Source organism: Corvus brachyrhynchos, unplaced genomic scaffold, assembly GCF_000691975.1.
Source record: "Corvus brachyrhynchos isolate BGI_N302 unplaced genomic scaffold, ASM69197v1 scaffold1, whole genome shotgun sequence".
In the NCBI taxonomy this organism is placed as follows: Eukaryota; Metazoa; Chordata; class Aves; order Passeriformes; family Corvidae; genus Corvus; species Corvus brachyrhynchos.
In genome coordinates this window covers 12449397-12477123 of record NW_008237222.1, presented here as the reverse complement: position 1 = coordinate 12477123, position 27727 = coordinate 12449397, and the positions used below count along the sequence as shown (strand labels likewise).

The 27727-nt window shown below is 43.3% G+C and overlaps 2 protein-coding genes across 3 annotated transcripts in view; one reads left to right on the top strand and one right to left on the bottom strand.

Annotated features, from left to right (window-relative positions):
* The window catches only part of LOC103612251 (protein AHNAK2), a 64371-nt gene extending 57178 nt beyond the window's left edge, over positions 1–7193 (top strand). Inside the window, 1 exon segment of the mRNA XM_017728944.1 lies at positions 5–7193. Within this exon segment, the coding sequence (XP_017584433.1) occupies positions 5–6204 (6200 nt within the window). The 3' untranslated portion in view covers positions 6205–7193.
* Positions 7194–10687: 3494 nt separating this feature from the next.
* Positions 10688–25924, bottom strand: PLD4 (phospholipase D family member 4). 2 transcript variants are annotated; one of them, XM_017729153.1, is made up of 12 exons: positions 25820–25922; positions 25140–25323; positions 22845–22934; positions 20474–20712; positions 19609–19792; positions 18086–18206; positions 17611–17738; positions 17242–17442; positions 16697–16836; positions 13557–13722; positions 12433–12529; positions 10980–11188 (listed from the first exon to the last, which is right to left on the bottom strand). In XM_017729153.1, the coding sequence occupies exons 3-12, from the start codon at positions 22905–22907 to the stop codon at positions 10980–10982; spliced, it is 1548 nt and encodes a 515-aa protein (XP_017584642.1). In that variant the 5' UTR covers positions 22908–22934; positions 25140–25323; positions 25820–25922. The 2 variants fall into 2 exon arrangements, with proteins under 2 accessions (XP_008628022.1, XP_017584642.1); XM_008629800.2 differs by lacking the exon at positions 25140–25323 and having other exon boundaries at positions 10688–11188; positions 25820–25924.
* Positions 25925–27727: the final 1803 nt, after the last annotated feature.

Below are 27727 nucleotides of genomic sequence, written 5' to 3'. Positions count from 1 at the left end.
GCCGGCCACGCCGACGTCAGCATCGCGGCCCCCGACGTCAAGCTGCCCTCCGTCGAAGGCTCCCTCGAGCTCCAGGCGCCCGACATAGACCTCAAAGCCCCCTCCGCCGAAGGCAAGCTCGAGCTGGAAGGCACGGGCCTCAAAGGCAAGCTCAAGATGCCCAAGTTCGACAAGCCCAAATTCGCAGTGTCCTCCCCCAAGGCCGAAGCGCCCGCAGCTGAGGTCAGCCTGCCCAGCGCAGAGCTCGACCTCCCCTCCGCCACCGTGACAGCCGCAGGGGAGGGCCCCGCGCTGGGCCTCAAAGCCGACGTCCCTGGTGCCAAGACCGAAGGCGCCGGCTGGAAGCTGGAGAAGCCCTCCCTCAAAATGCCAAAAGCTGATATCAAAGCTCCCAAGGTGGACATCAGCCTGCCCTCCGTCGACGTCACCCTTCCGGAGGCCAGCGTCGACCTGCAGGCACCCGAGGCCTCCCTCGGCCTGGAAGGGGAAGTCAAAGCCCCAGAGAAGGAGGCCGCCAAGACCAAGGACAGCAAGTTCAAGATGCCCAAGTTCGGCATGCCTTCCTTTGGCTGGTCCAGCAGCAGAGAGGCCAAGGGCACTGTGGCCGCCGAGGTGGACGTCAGCCTCAAGGAGCCTCAAGTGATGGTGCCCTCGGGAGCTGCTGAATTGGATGTGACCTTTCCTGAATCTGAGGTCCAAGCGTCCACTTTTGACATTCCCCTGGATTTTTCCTCCAGTAAAGAGGATGAAATGGGTAAATCTAGAAGCTCTTTATTTAGAATGCCTAAAATTTCTCTGTCTAAAAGTTTCAAACCTGATATAGAAAACCAATCTGGAGTTGACCTTACCGTTTCAGAAACTCTTTGTTATTCTTCAACAGAGGACACTTCACTTCCTTCAGAGAGTGTTGGATCTAAACCTTTTTCTGACATTAAGGGTGATAGTGTCTCTAAAAGTACCAAATTCAGAGTTCCTAGCATTGGTTTCTCTAAAGCTGAAGTGAGTTCCTCTAAAATTGATGTGGAGTCCTCATTACATAAAGGGGATATTACTCTTACTAAATACCAAATTAATCTAACAGAATCTCAATTAAAAACAGCATCTCCTGTTGATGAAAATCTTTCGGATTTTGAAATTTTAAGTGAAGATGGTTCTGAGGAGCAAGGAGGTCCAAAGCTAGAAGGTAAAACAACATCTGCTGAAATATCTTTGGTTGACACAGAGATCACAGTTAAAATTCCTAAATTCCGAAAACCTAAATTCAGAATTCGATCTAAGGGAAAAGCATCTGAAAGTGACATTGTTTCCAACATGGAATCTGAAATTTCCAAGGGAAGGATAACATCTGATATGACTGATCCTGATACTGAAAAACCAGCTCAAATCTCTGATGCCCAACTTGGTGTAAAGTTGCATAAGCCTTCACTTGAAGTTGTTCTGGATGCACCAACAATGGATCCAAATTTCTCACCAATGGAGGTTACCTTGCCAAAATTAGAAGCAGAAATCCATGGCTCAGATTTAGAGTGCAAGGCAGAGCAGGAAGTAGTTTCAGGAGAGAAGGGTACTGAGGAGAAGGAAAACAAATTTAAATCATCAAAATTCAAACTACCTTCATTTAGGTGGTCACCAAAGAAAGAAGCTATTGCTCCTTCTCACGTTGAGGAACATCTGGAAGGACCCACTTTGTCTACTTTATCTGGAGACACAGGATCTGAATTAACTTTTCCTACTCCTGAGAATCAATACCTCCATGCAGAATTTGATACAGCAGAAAAAGATGGTGAAAAGGTCAAAACCAAGAAGTCCCAATTTACCATGCCAAAGATCTCATTCCCTAAAATTAAGGGTCAGAAAGTCCAAGTCTCTCTGCCCATCCTGGAAACTGATGTTTCTGGACCCAAACAAGAAAAAGAAGTTGTTTCTGTTCAGAAATCTGAGAAAGGGAGTAGTGGAGAAGGGGCAGGACTGGGCATAAAAGTTCCAAAAGTTACAGTCCCAACTTTGGAATTTTCCAAACCAGAAGCCAAAGCTCCCAAAATAGAGATGGATATTAGCATGCCTACAGGTGAGGTCACACTTCCTACCTGTGAAGAAGATGGGTTTACACTGAAATCAGCTGCTGCTGATGCCAGCCTCTCCACCTCAGATATTAAGATGATAACTGAAGGTTCGCTTGAGGTGAAGAGTCCTGACAAAAGTGTTGAAAGAACATCAAGTGAAATTGCTGTGGGTGATGTAGAGATAAAAGCTGAAGGTTCTGAAGTGAAAACAAAAATGTCTAAATTCCAAATGCCAAAGGTAGGAATTACACTTTCTAAAGGGAAAGGGTCAGAAAAGGATGTTGGCCAATCTAAATCAGAAATCAAGGTTCCCCAACTAAAAGCAACAGTAGAAATATCTGACATTGCTGTTGAAGCACCAAACTTGGAGGTGGAATGTGGCACTGGAACAGAGACTTACAGCCCTGAAGTCAAAATGACCAAAACTGACAGTAAGGCATCAGAGGTTGATGCTCACCTCCCATCAGCTGACATTTCTATTCCAAAAACAGATAGTGATATTCAGGATTCAGATGCAGCAGTAAAAATCAAGGGGGAAATAAAGCAAGATGGAGATGGAGAGGAGAAAGAAGGACATTTCAAAATGCCAAAATTCAAACTTCCATCCTTCAGTTGGTCACCAAAGAAGGAAGCAAGTGTTAAATCAGATTCTGGAGGAGATTTGGAAGACCAAAAGCTTGCTGTCATGTCAAGCAGAATAGACACAGAAATGAAAGGAACTGCAACTGATGATCATGGTAGTGGGCCAGACCTTGATCTGGAAATATCTGCAGGAAAAGCTGAACAAAAAAGTCCAATTAAAAAGCCTCAATTTGTCATGCCTAAAATTTCACTCTCCAAGATCAAGGTTCCAAAATCTCAGTCTCGTTCACCAAAAGTTGAAGCTGATGCTCATCTTCCTAAAACAGAAATAGAGGGCGATGATTCAATTAAGATACCTGATATAGAAAAAAGTCATCCTGAATGGACCATAGAAGGGGCACAAATAAGCATAAAACTGGCTGACACTAAAGTCCACACTCCGGAGTTTTCCAGAATTGAAACTGAAGCCTCTAAAAGTGAAATGACAGTCAGCTCAGCAAAGATTGATGCTTCTTTGACTCCCTCAGAGGGGAGTTTTCAACAGCTTGACTTAAGTTCTACCAATGAATATAGCATTCAAAAAACAGGTATTAAGCTCCCCAAAGGAGAAGCTTCAGTTAATTTGAAGAGCCCTGATATATTAACAGAAAGCTCATCAGTTGTGGATGGAAGACAAGTGAAATTGGAAGGTCCTGAAGGGAAGATTAAAATGCCCAAATTCCAGAAGCCAAAGTTTGGAATCTCCCTAATAAAAGGGAAAGGCCCAGAGACAGAGATCAGCTCTCCAACTATAGAAGCTGAGCTACCCCAGCTAAAAACGACAAATGAAATTGCTGACATTGCTGTGGGAGTTCCACAGTCAGAACCTACACCTGATATGGCAGATCCTGGACTAGTTGATGATAAGATAAAAACACCCCAAGCTCTGATGGGTGCCATTGAAGATACAAAGGTAGACATAAGCACCCAGTCAGTGTCTAAACCAAAGACAGAGGGAGTTAGTGAGAGTTTTGAGGAAAAGGAAATCAAATTAAAAGAACATGAAATAAAAGCTGGAGAAGTTCAGACTGAAGAACATCAGGGATGGTTCAAAATGCCAAAATTCAGAATACCTGCATTTGGCAGGTCATCCTTAAAGGAAAAAAAAAGTGATGCTGATATTGAAAAAAATATGGGAAAAGCTCAGGAAACTATTCCTTCTGCAAAAATACAAACTGAAACAAGTATTCCTGAAAGTACCTTCTCATTACCACATGCAGTTGCTGAAATTACTATTGGAAAAGAGGGGATTCAAAAATTAGCAGATTCTGTGAAGAGTTCTGATGTTAGCTTGCCAAAGATGGAAGGAGATATTTCATTATCCACAGAAAGAACAGATAGTAGAGTGAATATTCCAAAAACTGAAACTTACGAAGACGTAGTTAAGTGCAGTGCTGAAGGACATACTTCAGATATCACAGTGTCTGCAGCAGAGTTGTCTAAATCACACGCAAGTGCTTCAGAAACTGACAAACACAAGAGTTCAACAAATAGGTTTCCTACATGTACTCTGACTTTTCCAGAGCATAAAGGCAAATCACAGGACATAGAAGTCCCAAAGGTAGAAAGTTCCATGAAGTTAGAGACATCAGGATTAGGAGGCAAACCATCATCAACTGAAATTACTCTGGATGAAACACAGAAGAAAATACATGTCAGTCTTCCAAAGGAAGAGCTAGATATTCAAAATAAAGAGGCAGCAAGTAAAAAGGGAAAGATAAAGGGTGAGGTGAAAATCATAGGAAAAGACTGTGAAGAAAGTCAATTAAAGAAGACTTCGTTTACTACAAAAGGATCAGAAGATGGTACTTATGTTACTGCTAAGCTGGAAGATCTAAAGGTAGAAGTCCCAACAGTGAAGACAGATGTTAAAATTACTAGAGTAGAACCTGAAATGAAATTTCAAGTGAAAAGTGTTGAAAAGGATGTGTCTGCAGGAGTGGAAGTGCAAGTAGAAGACAGAGCAGAAACGAGTAAAATTAAAGCATACAAGTTTAAGATTCCAAAGTTTGGAATGTTGCATTCAGAAATCAAGGGGTTTGAAGATGATACCAATTTTCCAAAGTCAGAAGCTGATTCAGCACCTAAAAGTGGAATAGGCACAGCAGAAATGCAGTTAAGAAAACCAGAAGGATCTATTGGCCTGAAAAGTCCAGCTCAAGATCATACGGAAGCATCTGCCAGAGTAACAGGGGAAACAATGGACCAAACACAAGGTGTCCCAGAAGTAAGTGTAAGAATTCCCAAACTAAAAATACCAAGATTCACTTTCAGAACTCTCCCAATTGAAGCTGATGTTTTACTGTCAAAAGTGGAAACAGATCCAAAGGGCTGTAGTACTGACATTGAAGTAGTGCAACTGCAAGCAAGCTCTGCTATCCCCAAAGAAACACCAGGAGCTCTAGAGGGGGGTATTCAAAAAGCAAAAAGCAAAATTGTTACGCTGACTGAACCTGACATTAAAACAGCACAAATGACAGCTACCATAGAGTCCTCACTCTCAAGTGCAGGGCAAGACATTCATTGGTCTCATATAGAGGGCCAAGAAGTAAGTGAGAAAGTAGAACCTGAACATGTTGCTATTGAAAGGTGTGAGATTTACACTACTGAAATACTGAAAGAATCAGAGATTCTGTCATCAGAGGTCAAAACTGCTACTTTGGGATTCTCATTGCTCAAGACGAAGTTGCCTGAATCACACAGTGATTTAGAAGTGCTGGTCCAGCAGCCATCTCCGACAGGAGGTTCATCAGTGAGAAAACCTACAGGTGCTGGTGAAAGCCTCGGAGTGGCAGCACAGAGAACTGCCAGTGCTGAGCTTAAACTATCTGACAAACCACACCATGAGTCTGAAGAATCTAGAGGAAAAGTAAGTTTGACAAAGTTAAAAACATCTGCTGCTGAAGTAAAGTGTTCCAGTAAACTTGAAGAGTGTTTTCCTGAAAAATCACCAGAGGGAATAACAGCAGCTCCTCTCTCTAAAGATGAAGATGTAGTTGAAGCAGTGGAAGGTGAAGAAAAAGACATAACCAATGAGAAAGAAAAGACTGATAGTAAAAGATCTCCTGGAAGATTCAAATTTTGGCTTCCAAGTATTGGCTTTTCATCTTCTGGGGATGAAACAAGCACAGATGCAAAACCAGAAATAAAAAAATCAGTTCCAGAAGATGTGAAACCTGCTGACACATCAGATGATTCCTCTAAGCAGGCTGAAAAAGCTGGATGGTTTAGACTTCCCAAGCTTGGTTTCACATCTCCTTCCAAAAAGGCTAAGTCAGTTGACAAAGAAGAGGTGGGTCATAAAGAGGGGAGCCTCTCAGATGAAGACAGCCCAACAGATAAACCAGATGTGTTTTTTGATGCGCAAGAAAGCTTATCACCTAAAGAAATAGGAGAGGGTGAAAAAGCTGAAATTGACGGGGCCTCATCTATTGTGACATCTTCAGCAAGAACTGAACTAATCTTGTTGGAGGAAGAAAAAGATAGTAAATCTAATATTGTTGGAGATAAAACCAAATGAAGTTGTATTTTCTCAATCCTCAATGAAAACAGAATCATCCATATGTACAGAAGAGAACGTTTTCTTAATTTTCTACTAACTGAAAATTAAACCCCAAAGCTGGTTTCATGAAAACTTGAACAGAATTCACCACATTTAAATTTTCAATTACATAGATGTACTAGATTGTACACTAATAAAAATAGTGATTTCTCCAAATCTACCCCAAAGGCAACAATTATGACAGGCACAGAGGAGCCCATGAGTCTGTGAGCAAAGTCTGAGTAGATACCTGAACCATGAAAGTAAATCATTGAAAGCCTCAAGGACAGCAAAAGACTTGTTAAATAGGCTTCTCAAAACACACCAGTTATATTTAGATTACAGATTATTTCTAGAACGGGTTATAAACTAGTACTATGAGAACTATACTTACCTGTTTAGATTTTGGACTTTTTTGATCTACTTTGCTTTGTTATTAAAATGTTTTTCTTTATTTCAGCTAAGGTAGTATGTATATTCCACAAACATTCTAAAATACAAAATAAGAATTAAATACTAGTGTAGAGAGACTAATGCTTTGCCTCTTCCTCTCCTCTCATTTTTTTATTATTGTGGTGGGTCATAGTTAGCCTTGCAATAATTAAAAAAAAAAAACAGCAAAAACCAACAGATTAATTCCAAGACCAAAAAACATGTAACTAAATCATGTTTGTAAGATACCAGAATAAAACATGCTTACAAAGAATATTATTCAAATGTGGATAAATAAATTTTAATGTATATACTTATGGGATAGTTTAATGCTTTGAATGATCTGCCACACTGGTGGAATTGCTTCAGAGATTTTCTGGGAAAGGAGGTGTATATAATTATTTGCTTCTTTGTTTATATTAATGCTTCTCTCAAGTGCACAGTGAAAACCAGAGTGCATATGTGACAGCCTTCACATGTACCATTAAAACACTCTGTATTCTCAATTCACAATAAACTCACCATACGAATAATAACTTGAGTAGTGTGAGTTACTGACATTTCTGATTCTGAAAATGCCAGCTTAAATTTGCAGAAGTTTGCATGTACTTCACTGTCTGCTGAGGTGGATGATTAACGACAGCACAGTTCCAAAATATAGGGGTAATGGAGACTTTTCACTCATTACAATCCCAAACCGAATCATAGAATATGTTGAGTTGGAAGGGACCTGTCAGGATCCTTGAATCCCGCTCCCAGCTCTGCATAGGACACCCCAAGACTCACACCATGTGCCTGAGAGCACTGTCCAAAGGCTTTTTGAACTCTGTCAGACTTGGGGCTGTGACCACTACCCTGGGGAGCCTGTTCCAGTGCTCAAACACCCTTTAGGTGAGAAACCTTTTCCTAACATACATCCTAAACCCCTCATGACTCAGCTCCAGCCATTTCCTCAGGTCCTGACACTGGCCATGAGAGTGAAGAAATTGGTACCTTCCCCTCCATTGGCCCTCATGAGGGGGTTGAAGATCCACTACAGCTCTGCCCTCAGTCTCCTCCAGGCTAAACAGACCAAGTGACCTCACCCACTCCTCATATAGCTTCCCATCCAGACCCTTCACCATCCTTGTGGCCTCCTTTGGATGCTCTCTAAAGTCTTTTATTGTGGCACCCAAAACTGCTCACAGGACTCCAGGTGAGGCTGCCCCAGTGCAGAGCAGAGCAGAACAATCCCCTCAAATACAAAAACATTTTCCCAGGGGACTTTACTCACTAGTTCCCTGAGCAACCTGAAGTCAGCTCTCCTCCTGTCCAGAACTGAAGTTTTGCTGTCCCTTTTCCTCCTGTCAAAAGAGATTTTAAACTCAATTTCTTCGTGGTCACTGTGGCCAAGTCAGAACCTCCCCCAACACAGGTTTCAACTATTCCCACACATCCTATCACTGGATACCAGGAAGAAAGAATTGGCCCCTCCCTCTCCACTTCCCCTCCTCAGGAAGTTGCACCACCACAATCTACCTTGCAACTAAAGCCAACTTTCCTGGCCCTCTGCAGAGGTCTATGAGTCAGTGCCCATGACCCAACAGCTATCCTTTAGGGATTATGGGGATATTCATGACTGATATGGCATAAATGGTGGATGAAATGTTTTCTCAGTACCTGGATGAAAGCAACAAAGGTATGTTTTCTCTGGAACAGCTGGGAAAGGAAAATCCTGGGCAATGGCAGGGAGAAATGAGAACAGATAGTACTAAAGCTTTTGGAACAAGCTGGTGTCCAATGTGTGAAGCCAGGTGACTTTGTGGCCCTGTCAGTAGTCATAACCCATGGAGCCAGCTAGGTTCTGTCTTGCTGTCGTCTGCATTGCTGTCAGCAGTGCTGTAGCCACAAGGCACTGCACCAAACCAATAGCTTTCAGAGATGATCCTACTGGGAGAGCAGTGCAGCAGTCCCTCCTGAAAGCCACTCTGGTAAAGCAGGGCCAGTTCACTCACCTTGTACTCCCTCACAACACAGGTACATGGGATGAGCTGATCAGAGGAGAGTATCCATGCTCAAGAGCCAAACTAGTGACTTTTTTCTAGACAGGAATACACCAATACTGACAAAAATCTGAACAGTCTGCAATCAGACTGGAAAATCATAGAATATTCTGAGTCAGAAAGGACCCGCAAAGTCCAATTCCTGGCTCTACACAGGAAAACCCCAAGAATCACACCACATGTCCACAAGTGTAGTTCAAATGCTTCTTAATGTGACAACTTCCCTGGGGAGTCATTTCCAGTGGCCAGCCACCCACTGGGTGAAGAACCTTTTCCTAATAACCAATCAGTCCAAGCATGATGCTAATGGATACCACTGGAGGCCCAGCTTAGGTTTGGTACAGTCCTTAGCTTGAAGAAATCACAATCTAAATGAAAGAGACAAGTAACAAATGAATGGATAAGGGCTATTATTAACCCTGTTTCATAAATGGAAAAGAACTGAGACTCAAAGCCTGCTTATAATTTACATGATAGTCTACCTTTCTAATAGAAAACAAGTAGATAAGAATCAAGGTATGAAGGGGCTTCAAAAGTCTCACAAGAAACCAGGGAAATAATCTCAAGTTCCTCTTAGATCCAGTTCATTGTCTTAATTGCAAACTCCCCACCCACCTCCCCCACACATAAAGGAAGCCAAAAGTGGTATCAGTAGAGAAAATAGAAGAGCACTCTCCTAAGCATCTATTTTTCTTTTATAAGCCAAACCTTAATCCACATGAGGCTTATATGGCCATAAGAAAATTTTGCCAGCTTGTCCAGAAGCTCTGTCCACTGAACAACTAATCCAGCACTGTCAGATTTGAGCTCACAAGAAGAGAAAGAAGTTTTCTTCTTACTCCTGCAATATCTATCCCTGCCAAAACAGAAAAACACATCTTGGAGTGCCACCTAGAGGAAGGCACTCCTCTACAGAAAATGGTTTTGTTGGTTGAAGATGTAAATTCTCACAAAGATTTTCAAGCTAACTCTAGTAAGGAAATAGGGGGTGAGAGCACAAAAAGCACCTGCATGTTCCTCAATATTTTGGCATGTATATGAATACTCACAAAATTCCAGTGATATCTGTACATGTAACTACATGGCTTAAAAAATCTGCCACAGGGACGAGAAGCATTGATTTGTAATGATGGATAACATACTCCAAGGAATCTTGGAAGTGTCTGAAGAGATAGCTAAGGAGCAGCATGGAAACCAAAAAATGGAACATTGATGGGGGTCATCTCCAAAAGTCCTTATTAGTATGGAGATTTTTGTGTATTCACAGAGGTGTAAATCAATACCTAAGTCAATGACTCCACTCCCAGTGTCAGGCAGAGGTGCACAGCCCTGGCAAGGCTCATGGAGCTCCAGCCCAGTGTCACTCACACCACTCACAGCTGGAGCACGTGCCCTGCTCTCCTTTCCTGTCACTTCAGAAAGTCACCCAGGGCAGAGCAGTGGTGGATACAGATATAAGGCACCAGATGGCTCAGGGTTGTGGTCCCTGAGTGACTGCAGAAGGAAAGGCAGCCCAGAAACACCACACTACTCAGGGCCAGCACCAGGGCAGCCCAGAAGGAGCAAGGAGGCTCTACAAGCACTGCACACAGTGCAGGAGGAATGCCCTAGCCACAACAGCACCCATGTAGCAGCTTTGCTCTGCTCCCCCATCCTGTTTGCTGCACAAGACCGACATGCAGACACATCCAAACATCCCAGACTTTCAGGATTCCAGGGCAGCTGAGTTGGAAGCTGGCCCCAAGGTTTAAATCCCAGATATTTGTCTCTAGCAGCTAGCCTCAACACTTAGGTATTTCCCTGTATCTATAATTCCTAAATGCTTTTAAAAATCTGCCCTTGCTATTGTAGGTGATCATATACATGGCTCAAATCTTAAGGTGTCCAGGAGCTTATTAAAAATGTTTAAACACATGTAAGCAAACACCGTTAATGGAACATTTAGGTTGAAATATATAGTTTCCTAAGATAAAATAGCACAGCAATAATGATCTGTGTCTCTGATGTTTGCTTTAATATAAGACAGATTGCCATACAACACCGTATGCATTTCATTAACTCTGGGATGAGGTAATCACACAAAAAAATCAAACATCACACACTGACTAATGGTTTTGCAGGTAGAGTCAACTATCAGAAATTCTCATGTCATCAATATGGACACCACAAGAAAGTGATTTCTCTGACAAAGACAAAAAGAAGAGAGTTCCTTGATTTGCACGGAAACAAGATTCATGTACATTTTTTTGTTTCTATTTTAAATGTATATCTCAATTCACTTCAGAGTCTGCCTCTCCAGTTACAGTCTTTCTGTCCCTGCACATCTTCCAGATTCACCGCATATTTGGAATTCCAGTCTCGCTCAAAAAGATCTTTCAACTGTTCCTGGACCGGCTGTTGCCTTCTTTGCAGGTTGGTTGAATTCTGTTTGATAATTAGTCCCACGCCAGCTGTATCAGTGAAGTAGTTTTCTGACCAATTGGAAGTCCCTATGCAATGGAAAAGTAGCTGATTAGAAAACATTCATTTCTCAGTGTTCTGTTTGATCTCTGTGCTTTGTTGATTTGCTCTATGACTGCAAATCTCATTAGGACCAACAAGGCAGCAAAAATCAGGTCACCTCCTTCTTATACCAGACCTCAGGTTTCGGAAACCTGGTATTAACTGCAACCCTGAAGGCTCATAACCTTCTGATTCCTTACAGCCTGTGACAGAATGCACAAATCTACTCATAAACATGGTAATAAAGTGCAATATTTGAGGGGTAAAAGGGGTAAAAGCTGGTGTTTAACATGGGTGTTTAAAAAGTCTTTAATGGACTTGATTCTCTTTACTTGTTAAAGGAAAACAAAAGGAGAAACTAGACTCTTAATCCGTAAACCTTCAGGAGCTGTTCTGAGCTTGACATGCTTCTAAAACAGGCAAAACTGGGAATCTAGCTGCAGACATTGTCTAGGGCTCCCTCCAAAGCTACCTCAATTCAGAAAATCAAGCACTGTGAAAAATACACATTTTATCACTTAGCATGTCTCCTCATGATCTCCTTAGCCAGAAAAATCTGTCAATTCCAGAAGGTGCTTAGGCATGAAAACAAATTACGTGCATATCTGCCTTCAAGTATGAAACAAGTTATTAAAGTATTGAAGGCAATTGTAGCTGTAAACCCTCAGCCAGTTGGAAGATCAGGTTATTTGCTGGTGTGCATTGCTGGGAGGATGAGCTGGCCGAAATGACAGAGCACTTTCACATTCCCTTTTTGAGGGTTCCTAATAAAAGAGTGAAACGTAAACATCGTCCCAGTTTTCAGAACAGTTGACATTACTGTTTTCTCATTTCCTTTCCTAGAGTTCTGTTCAACAAACAGTGCATAGAATTAATTCCTCCCAGCAGTTCCTTTTTTATTAAAGCACGATAATGTTATATACTGGAGCACCAGCTATCCCAGCATCGTTCTGAGCACACGGGCTGTGAAATTCCCACTGTGCTTGTCACAGGCTGTGCATTCAGCCTTGTCATGCTCTGTTCCTAATGGTTCACAATCATATGAAATAATCTCTTACTGAACTTGACCTACATTATTGTCTTCCCTTCACATCTGTACTTCTGTACCTACAACACACTTTGCTTTATATGGCAAAATGAGGTATTTTTTACTCTTGCAGCTGACCCTATCTCAGTCTCAGTCCAGTAGATCTGGAGATACTGTAAGTATTTGGAATAATGGAATACATACCGATGTAGGCTACTTTATCAGTGACCATGTATTTGTTGTGATTCACTCTCCCATGAGGAATGTTTGTGTGATTCAGAACAGGAACAATGAAGAGTTTCTGGAGGGAGAGAAATCAAAAATATAAACAGAAATACTAGAGTGAGGAACAGACTTCATGATTGGACAGTGCATGTTTTCTATAGTTTCAAAGAATATAGTATGGGAAGAACAGAAGAGAACATACTGCACTCTGTTATTAAATACACCATAAAAGAGATTTTACTCCTATCCAAGAAAACTAGCAAACAATACTTCCACTATACATAAAATTGGATAAGCAATTGAGATCAGATACAGATAATGTTTGCTTCACAATGTTCCATTAGTGGAACAGCTATTATCATTACAGGGCAGACAATTAGATGCAGTTTTAGGCAGCTGTTTAATAGATCTGCATTTACCACTGATTGCTGCTCTTATTTTGTGTGAGAATGGGCTGATCACAGACACGAGGGGTACTGCAGGCAACTATAATGCCTAACTTGTTGTGTTAACTCTTACCAAAAACTACATTTTTGTCCCTTTTTAGTTTTTTTTTCTGAAACCCACGCCTCCTTCTGTGGTGTCTCTCTGTTGTGGTTACTGCATCATGTTGGGAGCATTCACACCATCCCCACTCCACTTGATGCATTCCAGCCTAATGCCTATGGCCTGTGTGCAATATTTAGTGTTCAAAAATAGGTCTATCTATATAGGCAGAGAGCAGATCTCTCAATTCAAAAAAACTGATAGCAATTAGACCCATTTAAAGTACTCCATGCAGGAAAAGGTCTCTGAGAGGACCACTAAGTTATCATATAAACTGTTACTGTCACAGTGCTCAGCAAAAGCAACTGCCAGGATAATGTCTCAAGTGCCACAGCCAGGCACATCCCTGATATCACTCATAGCTTGAAATAGCTGCTTCCTCAAAGATTATATATTGGGCCTCTTTTTCACAAGAATGTGAAGCAGTCACTGCAAAAACAGACAACCTGCTTCTCTAAAAGCTAATATTTGTACACACAAACTGCATCTTAGTCTCAAAAACCAGTATGGGGCCATATCCTCAGGCTGTCTCTCCAAAATCAGGTTTGTTATCATACCACTTCGACACTGATGTGGGCATGTGGGTTGTTGAGAGCACGCAGGGACCTCAGATAGTGGAGCATGGCTGGGTCAGTGTATGCCCAGCAGCTGACCAGAAGCCGGACTTGCACTCTGTGGTTGAAAGCTGCACGTCTCAGGGCGTTGTCAATGGCTGGCCAGTATCTGCAGAAAAGGAGGTGCAAAAAGGGATATTTTTTTAAACAGTTCAGTAGAAAGCTGTGACAATAAACTGAGACTACAAGTGATGATGCACAGATGGGATCTCTGATGTCTAGTAAGTAAAGCACTTGTGGCTTCCCTGGAGGTACAAACAAGATTTCTGCCTTCTACCAAGTCCGTTCTTTTCACAGAACGTGTTTTGAGACCTCCAGACTCTGCCAAATTGGGGTGAAATTCCTCAAAAATTTAAAGCTTAGTAGAGTGCACATACACAGATACAGCATGGTTTCACCATGCTCATTTCCTAGGAAACTAAAGATAACAATAGCAACTCCAGGGTAAAACCTGTTCGTACAGCCCAGAGTAAAAAGGGCAGTGCAGAGCCCAGAGGAAAGTCTAAGAACCATTTCGCAGAATATGGCCTTTCCAGGGCCCTGGAGACTGTTTCCAGTGTTTGCAGTGGTCCTGTGCCATCAGCCAGTGTGGGCAGGCTCTACCCCTCCCCACTCCTCCCTGCCCTTGTCATGTGTCCCCAAGGTAATGGACACGGCTGTGCTCTCCGTGTTCCCTGAACAGGGGAAAATCCATTTTCCTGACACTTGTGTTGGCAGGAGCTGTGGGGAACATTTTTAACATCCTTCACCCAGCTACACAACACTAAGAGCTGGACAATGTACATCCTAGGGCTAGTAACTCCAAACCCCCACATGGCATTTTCATTCCGTAGATCCTAAAAAATGCTGTACGGAGGGAGACGACCATGTTTAGTACAGATTGGAGGGCTGATACAGAGAGAGGTTTAGCATTTGCTCACAGTCCCATGAGCAATGATGAATTAATTTGCCTAACTTAATCCTTTTGGTCTTATGTACAAAGGCCTGAATTATCTAATCCTCCCCTGTGCATCGTCCTATTGCGATCAATGGCCTGGCCACATGCTCTGAGGCTCAGGCTTGACTTATAGATCCTGAAAAACTTGGAAAATCATGCTATTTGAAATGCAATTTTTGAATGGTTTCAATTTTTCAAATACATCAGTTTCCAGTTGATTAACACTCAGGCATTAGACAGCAGCTTTGTTTCCTCTGCCTCAGCTGCTGGAGGAACCTAACCTGAACTAATCAGCTTCAATTCATGGCACTACAGCTGGTTGCTGTGGAGATAGCCCGAGGCCCTGCACTGCTTTCCCTGGGCCTTTCAAACTCGTTTGCATCTGATCAGCCCTAGATGTCACAAACTGTGGATTAAGCCTTCAGATGAAGAATAAGGAGTATTAACTCACTCAATCCTAAGGGGGAAAAGAGACTTTTCTGGGCTTATTCTTGGCTAAAATCAGAAGATGAGAAACCCAGAGACTCAACCATACAACACAGAAACTGAAAATCCTCTGAGCTGTTTGATTTATTAAATATATCCTCCAAGTAGAAGCTAGTCTTGAGATTTTGTTTCTTGGACAGTAGAATTATCTGTGTCTCTCTATTATTCTAAAATCTTCCCCAGAACAAGCTGTTGCCCCAGCTGAACAACAGAGGCTTTACACAGTTGTGACAGAGGACATAATGCATGGTATCATTCTGGCTAAGTGGCAGTCTAGAGCTTACCCTATTCAGCAAGTCATGTTGTACATAATTATTTCACTTGAACTTCTTTCTCAGATTATTTAGATGGTTGGTAAACTCAGAAATGTTATAAGCAGATAATTCAGAGCACTTGGTTGCATGTAAACACCCTAATTCAAGCATATCTAAGAGGATTTGGGAGTCTTAGTGATGCCCCATGACTGACTAACTTTCCATGTTGCTCAGGTTTGGGTTCATGTGCAGAGTCTGCATCGTTCTGCTGTGACCTTGGGCAGTCTCTGGGACCGTGGCAGTGGTTCACCACACGCAGGCTCAAGGCCAGGCTGGATGGGGCTTTGAGCAACCTGGTCTAATGAAAGGTGTCCCTGCCCATTGCACAGGAGGGGAGAAGCTGGATGGTCTGTAACCCAAACCATTCTATGATTCTGTGATTACTCCAGATCACCACTATCACCTTCTCTCTGAAGCTGCTGCTGGAACTTAGGTGGAATTATTAAAAACAAAACAAAACAAAACAGAAACCCCCAAACAACAACAACAAAAAACCACCAAGCCTCAAACAAACAAAAAACTCCAGGAGTTTCTTTTAGAGGCTGTTTCAGCTCTCACTGCAAAGGTCAGGACAGTCAAGAACCACCCTCTAAAAAATGGGTCAAGTGCATCAAGCAGGAAATAGAGCAGGAAACCAAGACTCTTCAGAAGTAAAGGACATCAAGAAAGAAAAACAGGAGCAAGAAAGGAGAGCACAACAATGTTTTCTCTGAAAAATCTGATGTCAGATATATTTCTGGTGTTCCCTTTCCCCTCTCTATTCATAAAGCTGCTGTGTTGAATTTTGGAGGATGCTGTACCTGACTGTCCCTAGTCTGGCACTTCACAGCTTTCCTGCTGTGCGTAGAGCACAGGAGGCTGCTCTAAAACACCAGCAAAGCACACAGGTGTTGGATACAATCCTTCCTGCAGCATCAGGATTGGACTCACAGAATCCTAGGATTGTTAAGGCTGGAAAAGACCTTTAAGATCATCAAGTCCAACTCAGCCCAGCACCAGCACCATGTTCACCACTAAACCATGTACTCAAGTGCCATATCCACAGATTTTTTAAACACTTTCAGGGATGGTGACTCCCTGGATAGTCTGTTCCAATAGTTGACAACCCTTTCCATGAATTTCTTTTCCCTAATATCCAATCTAAACCTCCCCTGACACAACTTGAGGCCATTTCCTCTCATCCTGTACTTTGGTACCTGGGAGGCACAGTCCATGGGATAATTGTGAATGCAGAGCAAAGCCTCAGTTCTCTCCACTCTGAATATTTTAATTGCAGAAGGAAGGGAATCATATTTTTTTTCTTTATGTAGTGCAAGTAACTGATTTGCTCAGGATTCAAATTGTACCTTTTTGGATGAACGAAACGGCTGGTAGGGAAATATTCCATAACAGAAACATAGACAAACTTCTCTGCCTGACTGATAATACTGAGTATGGCATAGAGGTCATGGGTGCGACCTTCTGGACAAAATGCTGGAGGGGAAGCCTGTAAAAAAAAAGAAAACACATAGATCAGTGATTTAATTAATTTTTTTCTCTCAGGCTTCGACTCATTTGTGTTTAGACTTGTCTAGTTTTCATTAAAATATCACAAAACACTTGAGATGGACCACCATCTTTCCTCATGCCTTCCATGTCCTGCTGGGTCAGATACTTATTGATACATTGAGCCTACAGGTGACTAAAAGAGACCTGCACACTGTTCCTGCCATACAATTTGAAAGCTAATGCTGGGGTTATCCCTATTCTTTGAAAAGTTCCAGAGAAACCTAAGGAACAAATTATTATCCACCTGGAACACAAGCAACTGAGGAGGATTGCTGAAGAACCTTTTCTGCTCAATCCTTAAACACAGCTTACAGTCTGTCATGTTATTTTCAAAGGTACTTACAGAAAAATAGGTTTCTGTCAAGATTCCATTAAATTCTACTTCCAGAGGCCGACGATTGTTAATGTGGGTAGAATAGTTAAGAGGCCAAGGGAATGGGATGGTTGCATTAGGATATCCAACATCCCAATAGGTACTAAACGTTTTCCAGAGGTCTTTGGCCAAGCAGCTGCAGTTATACATCACAGCACCAAACTCTTTCACCTGCAAAGAGAGCAAGCTGTGTCACAGCCCCAGAAGGAGCCACCTCCAGGGCTTTCTTTGCTGTTTCTTCCACACTGGCGATATTTTACATTATTACAATTTTTCTCTGTTATCTGCGAGGACATGAATTTTCCCCCAGATTTTTGAATATGCAGCAGCAGAGGTTACCTGAGATAAAGATCTCCAGTCCATGTTTGCACTACCAATATATACGTGTTTCATGTCTATTATCCAGAATTTGCTATGCAACACTCCTCCTGTCAAATGTCCAAAATCAATCTTTTTCACGTGAGCGCCTAAAGAAAGAGGGGGAGGGGAACAAGGAGTTTAGATATAGCATGGAGATGGTTCCTTGACAGCCAGAATATGTCTGCATGTCTGACTCTTGCAGGTAGTAATAACTACCAAAATTCACAAGCTCTCATTCCTGGAAACACAGTAACTTCTAAAAAATACACAAAATGTGAATTTTCAGGAAAATCCTAAAGAGACACAGACAAAAACCATGAATTAGTGAACAGATAGTGCTTATCCTGTGAACCCATGCAAGCACCACACCAGAAGAGGCCTTGGAGACCAGTTTACCTAGGTGCCCTTTTACAATATGGAATCTCTGAGTGGATCACTGAAGGGAAATAATTACCTTTTTCTGCTAAAAGCTCGAGGTCCCTTGATTTTGTAGCCAGAGTTGGTGAACTTGCTGCAATATACAAAGAGACATTCTCTGCGAGTAACCTCTCAAACCTCTGCAGAATATCTTCACCCTGTGTGGTACATTGTTATTTTTTAAATTTTATTACAGAATGTTTAGTAAGATATATGCAAGTCCAGTGTTACTAATGGGTGCTTCCTTTGAAGAACCCCTGTGCAAAGCAGGTCAGAAATTTCACCTATTTCAGGAGTGTTTCAAGTAAAGAGGGAACAAAGATTTTGATCCAATGTATGAATCAAAGTTTATTTTCTGTCATTTAATGCTATTAGATGTAAGGTTTAAAAGTATGACCATAAACATCCCAGAGTTGAAAGGTGAATGTCCCAGTGAAAATCAGCTGCTGGACCCTGATGCTCAACAGATGTGTGGGGTTATTTCTCCCTGAGGATAAAGGTGACAGAGACTGTCCAACACTGAGCTGTCCCTTAGCAGAGACAGGGCTCAGCCTTACATCTGCCACTTTTACTTCTTCTCGTGTGCAGTTAATGGCACCTTATACCACCAGAAACACCTAGGGAGGAAGATAAGTGGAGCAGCCCCAGAGCCCGTGAGGACAGTGAGGAAGATGTGCCAGGAGGGAGGCAGAGACTGGGCCCACAGTAATAACCAGGCCAGCATGTGGTACTTCAGCAAACAGCAGAATTCTCGACACAACTAAGCTCCATTCCTGCCTGAAACAGCGTGCCCTTGTCCCATCTGTTTTTCAGAACAGTCCCCCAGACCCTGCTCAGGATTGTCTGGGAGTTTGCTAGCTGCCACAGGCTGAAGTGGAGCCAAGGGACAATTAAACATGATGGGTGGTTGCAAGGTGAGGCTGTGCCATGGCCTCTGTCATTTATTTTTGGTGGTAGAGCCAGAAAGGTCCCGCAGGAACCCTGACCACTCAGGGTGCCCAGGAGGAGAACCCTGCAAAGGAGAGGGAGCCTCCTTAGCTACTGTCCAATGTCCTCCTTAGTTGTCCAGTGTCATGGCTCCAGGACAGCTGCCCAGTGGGTGGATGCAGGTCCTGTGTCTGCACACAGGGGAGAAGCAGCCTCTGCAGCTGTCAGAAGTCCCTGAGCAGACTTTGCTTCCTGACCCTTCCCACTAACCAGTGGGAATTGGCACCATCACTCATGTACACGGAATCCTGTAGGCTCCTCAGCTCTGCCACTGCCTGCCCCTTTCACAGGTCAGCCATCCACAGGGTGAATGTGGGTTTGAGGCTGACAGCTGCTCGCTCTTAAAACAGCATAAAAATACTTAGAGACATGGGCAGAGCCCAGATGGAGTCTAACTTGACTGGAGGAGGAAGGTTGGAGTGTTGCTTCAGAACAGCATGGAAAACCTTCCTGGGTTTGCAGGAGGAGTCAAGCAATGTCTCTGGGAGACAGACCACACAGCCAACCTGCCCTTTGCCACATGTACATGAGGAAAAACAACCACAGACATGCTTGTTGTTGATTTTAGCTTACCTGCTTGGAAGAGGAGTCATTGACACTGATATCCTTCCCAGTAAGAGACCAATAGTAAGAAGCTACATGAACTTTTTCCTGGGCTAGATCAAGCAGTCTCTTCCAGGCTTGGTACAAGGGTTTGGCTGCGGTGCTGTTTATCTCAAAGGGTAAGTCATAAGGAATATTTTCCACAAGTTCAAAGCTGCAATGGCAATTGCATTTTGTGAAACAAGTGACTGTGACCCTAACAGGACACCAAGCACCTGTCAGGCCACACAGTTGGCCATGCTGCATGTCAACCTCCACAGCAAACAAACTGAGCTGGACAAACAGGCTGGGAGTGCTTTCTACCCCTAGTTTTTATAGCCAAGCTTATATTGTACAGTGTCCTCCCTAATTCAGCAAAACAGCTTCTCAGTACCCACTCTGAAATCTGTTTATTTTACCATGCCTAAGATATAGAGAAAAGCAAACCCCCTTAGCTGAATGTCACTTAGGTAACTCTTCACCCTCTCCCAGCACAGATATTCCCTGCCCCTCCAGCCTCTGAGAAAGGCTGCTTTGCCAGCTGGTCACTCTGCTGCCTCCCACTGCTGCCACAAAAGGAGGATGGCCTGGAGGTGGCAGAGGAGCAACTGAGCTGAGCTAAACATACAAGCACAGGACTGGGAGAGGAGCTGTGACACTGCCCCTACTGCCCCTCACAGCAGGCAACTACCAATTACCCAGTGCCTAAACAACACCCCCACTCTTCCCAAATTAGTGGTGCTTCATCACTTATGATACAACAGGAAGAGAATAAAACCCTTGCTGATATTATCAGCACTGTAACTATTTCTCCATCTGGTGATGACTTCTCCAAGTGCCATCTAACCTGACTCACCTGCAGGAGTCATTGGATCTCTTGGTGTCCTCCTCAGTTATTGTGGTTCTTGGGAGATCTCTGTAGAGTCCTTCTTCCTCTGGGAGATCTCCGTAGAGTCCTTCTTCCTCCTCCACCTTTCTGTAAATGCTGACAACTGCTGCTTCTTCTCTGTTAGGATCAACTGTGCTGTCCACACTCATGAAGTAAAGAGCCATCAGGACAAGACTAAGCATCAAAATTGCCCCTAAGATTTGAAACTGGAACAGGACCCACAGAAAAGAGAAGATTTAAGTGATCACCAAGACACTGAAGCACCAGCTAATGGATGACTACCTGTGCAGGTGAATAAATCACAGTCTTTGAAGAGGAGATCTGCTTGCAGCTACTAGCAGATGGTGTTCTTAGATGCAGCACTGAAAGTGAGGAACACCTGTTCAAGGTCTGCTTGGATGGGGCCCTGAGCAACCTGATCTAGTTGAAGATGTCCCTTCTTTCTGTGGGTGGTTGGACTAGATGACCTTTAAAAGGTCCCTTTAAACTCAAATGAGGTGCAGTGAAAAGGACCAAAACGTGCCAAAATTATTCACATTGAAATCCCGAACTCAGGGAAGAAAGGTAAACAAAGAGACAGGAGAAGATATTGAACAAATGAAATGCTAAAAGAAAGAAGAGAAAATTCTGAAACGAAGTGAAAACAATAAAAGCGAATGGGATGAAGTGCAGTGAAATGGACCGAAGCTTGCCCAATTGATCCTCATTGAAATCACAAGGTTTCATTTCAGGAAAGGAAATGAAACCTTGAAATCAGAGAACCAAGTGGAACAAACACTCTGGAAAGGAGATATGATAAAATAAAATGCACTTGGGGAAAAAAAAAAGAAAATTTGGAAATGGATTTGAGTTGGTTTTTGTGAAGACCGTGATTTTAGTTCAGTTTTTTGGTTTAATTTTTTTGTGCCAACATATCTATCCCTTGTTTTTTCCCAAGCCTTATGATTAATTTGACATTGATTAACTTTATTTTTGCACAAGACCAATGGATGTTCAACAAAATTTCTACCAAAATCAAAATAAGGAAATTTCTAACACAAGATTAGCTGTGGGATCAAGCCAAGCATTACCATAAAAAGGAAATTTATGAAGTCAGGGGAGAAAAAACAGTTCAGAAATTGTCAGAGGCAGAAACACATTTTGTGGTTTCTGAACATGTTCTGGTTTTGTCTTAAACCTCCCTTAAGTGAAACTACACAAATCTTAATTATCTGTGTGAACAGTATTCCCATGTCATTCTAGTGTGGTGAGTTAGTTTCGTTTCCCTTTTGCTGCACTTTTATTTTTTTTCCTGAATGTAGATGGAAAAAAATAAAAACAGCCTGGCTACCTGGTAGATTCAGATCTGCAGTCCAGCCACTCACATGCAGAAAAGCATAGCACCAGTCTCTAAATGCTGCCCTGTACTGAGCAGGAAAAACAACCAACCACGCATGCAGATCTATTTCCCCCAAATAATTATCATGTCTGGCTCCCCGTGGCAATTCTTGGGAGCTGGGACCATCCACCACCAGTGACAGGCAACATGCACTTCAGAGCTGAGCTTCTGAACTTCCAGGCAGGAGAATCGAGTCTGGGGTGGTCGTGAGGCACCCACCATAGCCATAAATCTGAGCTCCCAAAAGGGCACATGGGAAAACTCCACAGAAATCACTTGCCTCTGGAAGTTTCTGTTTCAGATTCTATGTGGATAACACTTCTTGTTTTTAATTTTGCTCTGCTTTTCTCAAAATCTACAGTCCTGACATCGATTTCAGGCAGTGATTTTAATTAAATAATCATTTTTAAACTATCTACTTAAATTTTGACCCTCTGGCTTGTTCTCTGCCTCATCAAGGGCAAAAAAACCCTCACTCATTTTTAACAGCTCTGCATTTCATCACATGAACACATTAGCAAGACTTAAACATTGCCCAGGTTTTAGAAGACATTTCGAGGTAAGAAATCTATTTTGAAGTCACATCGTAGCTGTCACCATGCTACACACTGTGATGTCCAGGTACTCTGGGCATGTTGAATAAGTGAATAAATGAATACATGAATAAATGCTGTGCCAATGGTGGAAGTGAGGCTGTTTGTACGAGCATGATTTCCTTGTCCTGAGCCAGACAGAGCTGCAGGATTTAGCTCCACATTACTCCCTCTGGGCAAGGTTTGATCAGTCTACCGGATAAATCAATGAGAGTTTTGTTACTCACTTGTTTACAAATAGGATTGAAACCTACACAGATTTCTGAAATGGGCAATAAGATCATTCTTCTTAACCTGTTATTTCTTTTCAGAAATGTCAGCGCAATCTCAGTTCTTGTAAGCAAATGTGGTGTATCCCAGTAATTACCGTTTTGACGTCTTTTTGATTGTTCACGCCTAATTTCATGTTGGAGGACTCATTAAACATCATGGATGTTTTTAATGCTTTTTTCACAACCTGAAAAACAGAAATGTATGCAAAGGGAAAAATAAAGCTTTATGACAACATTTGTGTATAGCCAATTACAGACAAAAAGTGCGGGTTACTGCCACTGCTTTACACAGTGCTCTGAGATTTAAGTATGGATCTGTGCAACATCCTCCCAGTATTAGGGGTCTTGAGTGACATTAACAGATTCCAAAGTGACAGAGAGACAGGTCCCTGCAGTTTTTCCCCGTTGCTGTCTACACACAAAAATCCCTGCAGTAATTAATGTGTAAACAACTGCATGGCTGCCTCTTCCAGCCATCCTTCAACACCCACCCAAACATATTTGCCAACAAGCAGTAATTAAATGCAGAAGCTGTGGGTGATAGTGTGCAGCATCAGTCTCATCTTGCATGTGACTCTGTCAGGCTCCTGCTCTCTTCCCGTGCCTGTGAGTTGTCTTCAATGCCAGCGTGTCTTCCAGAAGTGACTCTGTTAAGGGGACAGGGACCAGGCTGAAATACAAACTCCCCTGTTGCGGCCATGACTCTAGAAAATCAGTTGTCTTCTTCTCCTCCTCAGACAGTATTTCTCCAATCTTGTGTTACCACCAGCAGAGGCAACCGTAAGAGCAAATACCAAAATATGCCAAAACTCACAGCAGATGGTCAGGCAAGGGGAGTTGGCACTTGCCTCTTTCACCTTCTCAAAAACTTGACACATGCCCAGCAGGTCATGAATCATCCCTGCATTGGCAGAGGTGAATTTACCCCACAGGAGCCAGCTGACATTTTTCATTCTCAGAAGCAAGAAGCAGATCCTGGGGTACAGCAGATCTCAGAAGGTGCTACCAGATGATACCACCACCTGCCCAGTCCCTGAACAACTGCTTCAGACCTGTGAGCTGCTGGGCATTTGCAGCCTGGAGGATGAACCTGCTGCAGTGCTATTGGATATGCAGTCGCTCCAGGGGTGGCCACACTCAACTTTTAGGTAGGAAGGATCCTGCCAGACGTGTCCCATCCATCTTGCCATGTGTTCACAGCTGTTGTCACCTGAACTGGGTGGGTTTATGGTGTCTGCCTTCCCCCAGCAGTAAAGCAGCATGGCTGTACACGTTCCATGCTGCATCCAACTCCTGCCCACTCCACCTTTCAGTATGGATGCTGTGACTGTGTGGAACAAGCAGGGGTTGGACACTGCCCAGACACAGCCCCAAAGGCTTCTGTGGGACCCAACTCACAGGTACTGGTGGAGCTGAACCACAAAGGTGGAGGATGTCTTGGAAGACAGGGGAGGTGGGTCTGAAACAGTGACTTGGGGAACACAGGGGTGTGAAAAGGGAGGGCCTGTGGTAAAAGACCAGATGAGAGAGAATGACGAAGATGGAAAAGGTGGACAGGTAAGAAAAGGTATAAACACTCCTGCTTAAAAGCATACTAGAGCTGCAGAGCAGAAAGCCATGTTTCCATTTCAAGACCTGCTTGTTGTTATCAGCTGTAATCACTGTAGCAGGGCCCACTTCCCAAAGCAGTTTTACTTACACTTTTCACTGTCACTTCCTTTTGCTGCCCCAGGCTCAGCTGCAAGCTTTTACACTAGACATAGTTACAAGTGCATGCAGATAAACATCCCTTCTCCCAGACCCAGAGAAATGGAGTGGCTGCCAGCAGTGAAGGACAGTTGGCCATTTCCATACCTCTGAAGTCCCAGTTCATGTTTTAAGCACAATATAAAGACCCACTGTCTTACCTCAAAGAGCTGACAGTCCAAGCAGGTGGGGGATATAACCTACCACACAGTGAAAGTGTGTGACAGCAACACACATGAGAGGAAGTGGTCACATACCCACCCAGAAAACTTAGTGGGAAGAAAGGCAAGAAAGAGCAAGAGAGAAGATGTGAGAGTTGGGTGGGAAACTGAGGCAAAGGAATTTTAAAGGAGGAGGAGAAAGGCAGCTGACAAACAGCAGCAGCCCTTCAGGCTGGGCCAGGAGAGCCTACTGAGGCTGCAGGTCACACTCCACAGCCCGTGGCTTTGGCACAGATAACCCAATCAGCTGGGCTGGCCAGGAACAAACAGCCACCGTGGATACTTCTCATCACAGAACTGGAGCTGAGAGGTGTCGCCTTGTCCCTCTGGCTCCTGAAGTCACATTTGGTAATGTCTTGTTAAGAAACTGCAGGTGTCAGTGCTCTTAGAGCCACGTGATGGCCTCAGACAGATGGAGCTTACCAGAAACAACTTGTTTCGCTTCTCTTTTTCAGCAACAGTTACAAAATGTCTTCAAAAAGCAGCATTTTTCTTAAAATATGAAGGTGAACAGATCTCGTATGTGCTGTGATAGAACCATCTACATTCTGTTCAAACAAAGCCCTTCTTGATGTCTTTGACTGGTGATGGGTTGGAGTCCCACCTGCTGTACAGAAGCCATGAGAACTGCTCTGAAACAGGCAGTTTAATTTTCAAGAAGGAAAACATCACAGACTCAACCAGAAATCCTAAGAATAATATTGTAGCTAGTCAGCAATTAACTCTGGCTCCCTCGAAGCTTTCAGGGATCTGCCAGCTGCCAATTTCAATGACTGAAGTTCAGCCAAGAGCAATAAATACAAGCACTACTTAGCATTGCTTCACAGGCTGGGACACCAGCTAATGCCAGTCTGCTGAGTACCCACAGGACACTGCTGTTTATAACATTAAGGTTGCTTTCTCCTTGCCTGCACAATACCTCTTGGTACTTCTTCACCAGAAACAAACTGTGTCAGACTTGGAATTCCAAACACAAGAATGTGATTTTTCACTATACAAAATCCTCCCCAGGAGCTGTTTGAAGTTCCTCAGGCAAACAAGGTGCGTTCATCTCTCCATGGCCACCCCCCTGCTCTCTCAAGATGATGACAAAATGTACTTACCATCCTGGAAGGTCTCCTCCTGTGCGGATGTCCCACTGCACTCGGATGTTACTCCCAGCCTTGTGTACAAGAGGCAGTGCTCAATGCCCTTCATCAGCACATTTGTTCAGGGTTCTTCTTGTTTTTTTCCCCCTCCTGCTGTAAATCACTTCCTCTTAGACACTGAGTTTCACAACATGCACTGACAGGGTGCTAAGTTACCATCCAGTTGTTGTGACCCAGTTCTTAGACCCCAGGTCCTGATCTTCACCTGTTTGCCATAACTTGCTATGTTGGATGGCAAAGCTCCCACTCAGTGGTGTAAAGTCAGAGTCCAGATCAGCATGAGAAGATACTGTTTGAAAGGACTGCTCAGCTTTGGTGCTGTTAGCAACCCAAACCTGGCACTATTCTTAACTGCATTATTCTTAACCCACCAGAAGCTTCATTTTAAGCAGACAAACAAACCCTCCAAAACAACCTCTCTGCAAAGGTTTTCTTGAAAGCACTTTCCTGCTCAGTCATGCTTGGACAAATATAAGGGAGCAAACCAGCTCCTTTGAAACAATGCAGCCCTCACCTTCAACACACGGCATTTGGAATTTACAGTGACAATGTTGAGGGGTTGCATCTGACATTGAGTTTGGGGAAGCTCCTAAGAAATTATGCCTTCTTTAAAAATACAAAGACTGCACCTCAGCCAACACAAATCACTCTGGGGACACTGCTGTTGTTCTCCAGGCAGCCCCTCGTTCCTACTGAACCCAAGGATGCAGTTCCCTGGTGCAGTACCAGGGGAAGGATGCTGTAAGGAGTCAATGGAGAGACAGCTTGGAACACGAGACTTTAGCATACCTTGTATTAAGCTACTGAAGATGGAAAAAATAAGGAGCCAGAGGACAGGTCTGGAACAGCAGAAAGAGGATTTTCCCTGGGAAGCTGAAAGTGCCATGAGTCCTCTGCTTCCCTTAAGACCAAAACACAAGCACAAACTCAAAGAAGCCCAGAAGGTAGTTGGTGGAGCAGATAGGACACCTGTCTGTCCAGCCAGCTTGCCCCTGAATTTACTGCTGTGCACAGATCACTTATCATGGGAGCCATCCCAAATCTCTGTTACAACAGGACTTAAAAACGAAGCAAACGCGGCTGATGTTCCTGTAGATTTGGGTTACCAGAAAACTGAAGGCAGGATCTGCAGCCAAAGAAAACACAGCTCCAGAAAGCCACCCTGCTAAAGGTCCACATTGTCCCCAGGAAGTGTCCCTGGCCCTCAGATGACTTCAGAGGCTGAGCATCCCAACTAAATATTTCAGCTAAGCTCCTGCTTGTGTGGAGGACAGAAATCCTGGCATGAACTATGTCAACACAAGTCACAAAAGCTCCCACTGACTTCGGAATTGAACCACACAGGCAATAGCACCTTTGTACAAATTTCAGGATTTATCATTTATTTCTCCAATATCACCAGTTTAGTTCAAGCTGGTTGTACCAGAGGAAGGGCAGCTTCCAGGAAAAGGACCTGTATTTCTCCTCCTCTTTGTCAGCTCTCTCACCACTTGCAGCACTGATGAATTCCACTGTCCTCCTCCTCTCCAGCTTGCAAACCCCTGGTTTCCTTCTGCTCATCTGATCTCACATACCAGCCCAGCAATTCTGCATTTCTGATCTTACTAGCGGTGTCATAGCTATGAGAATTTCAGGATGGAAGTGGGTTTATGGGTAGAATATGATTCTCTTTGACCAATTCATGCAGCTGGGGGAAGGAAAGAAAAAAAGAGTGGCAAGTTTTAGAGCAAACAAGAAATTTTCTTTATTTTTCCTCTTCCCCATCTCTCAGACAAGGCTCCTTCTACCAGTTACTCTGGCTGACTTGCCACCATCCCACACACAGAGTAAACGCTTCTCTCGCTGTACGGTTGGGTGGCACTC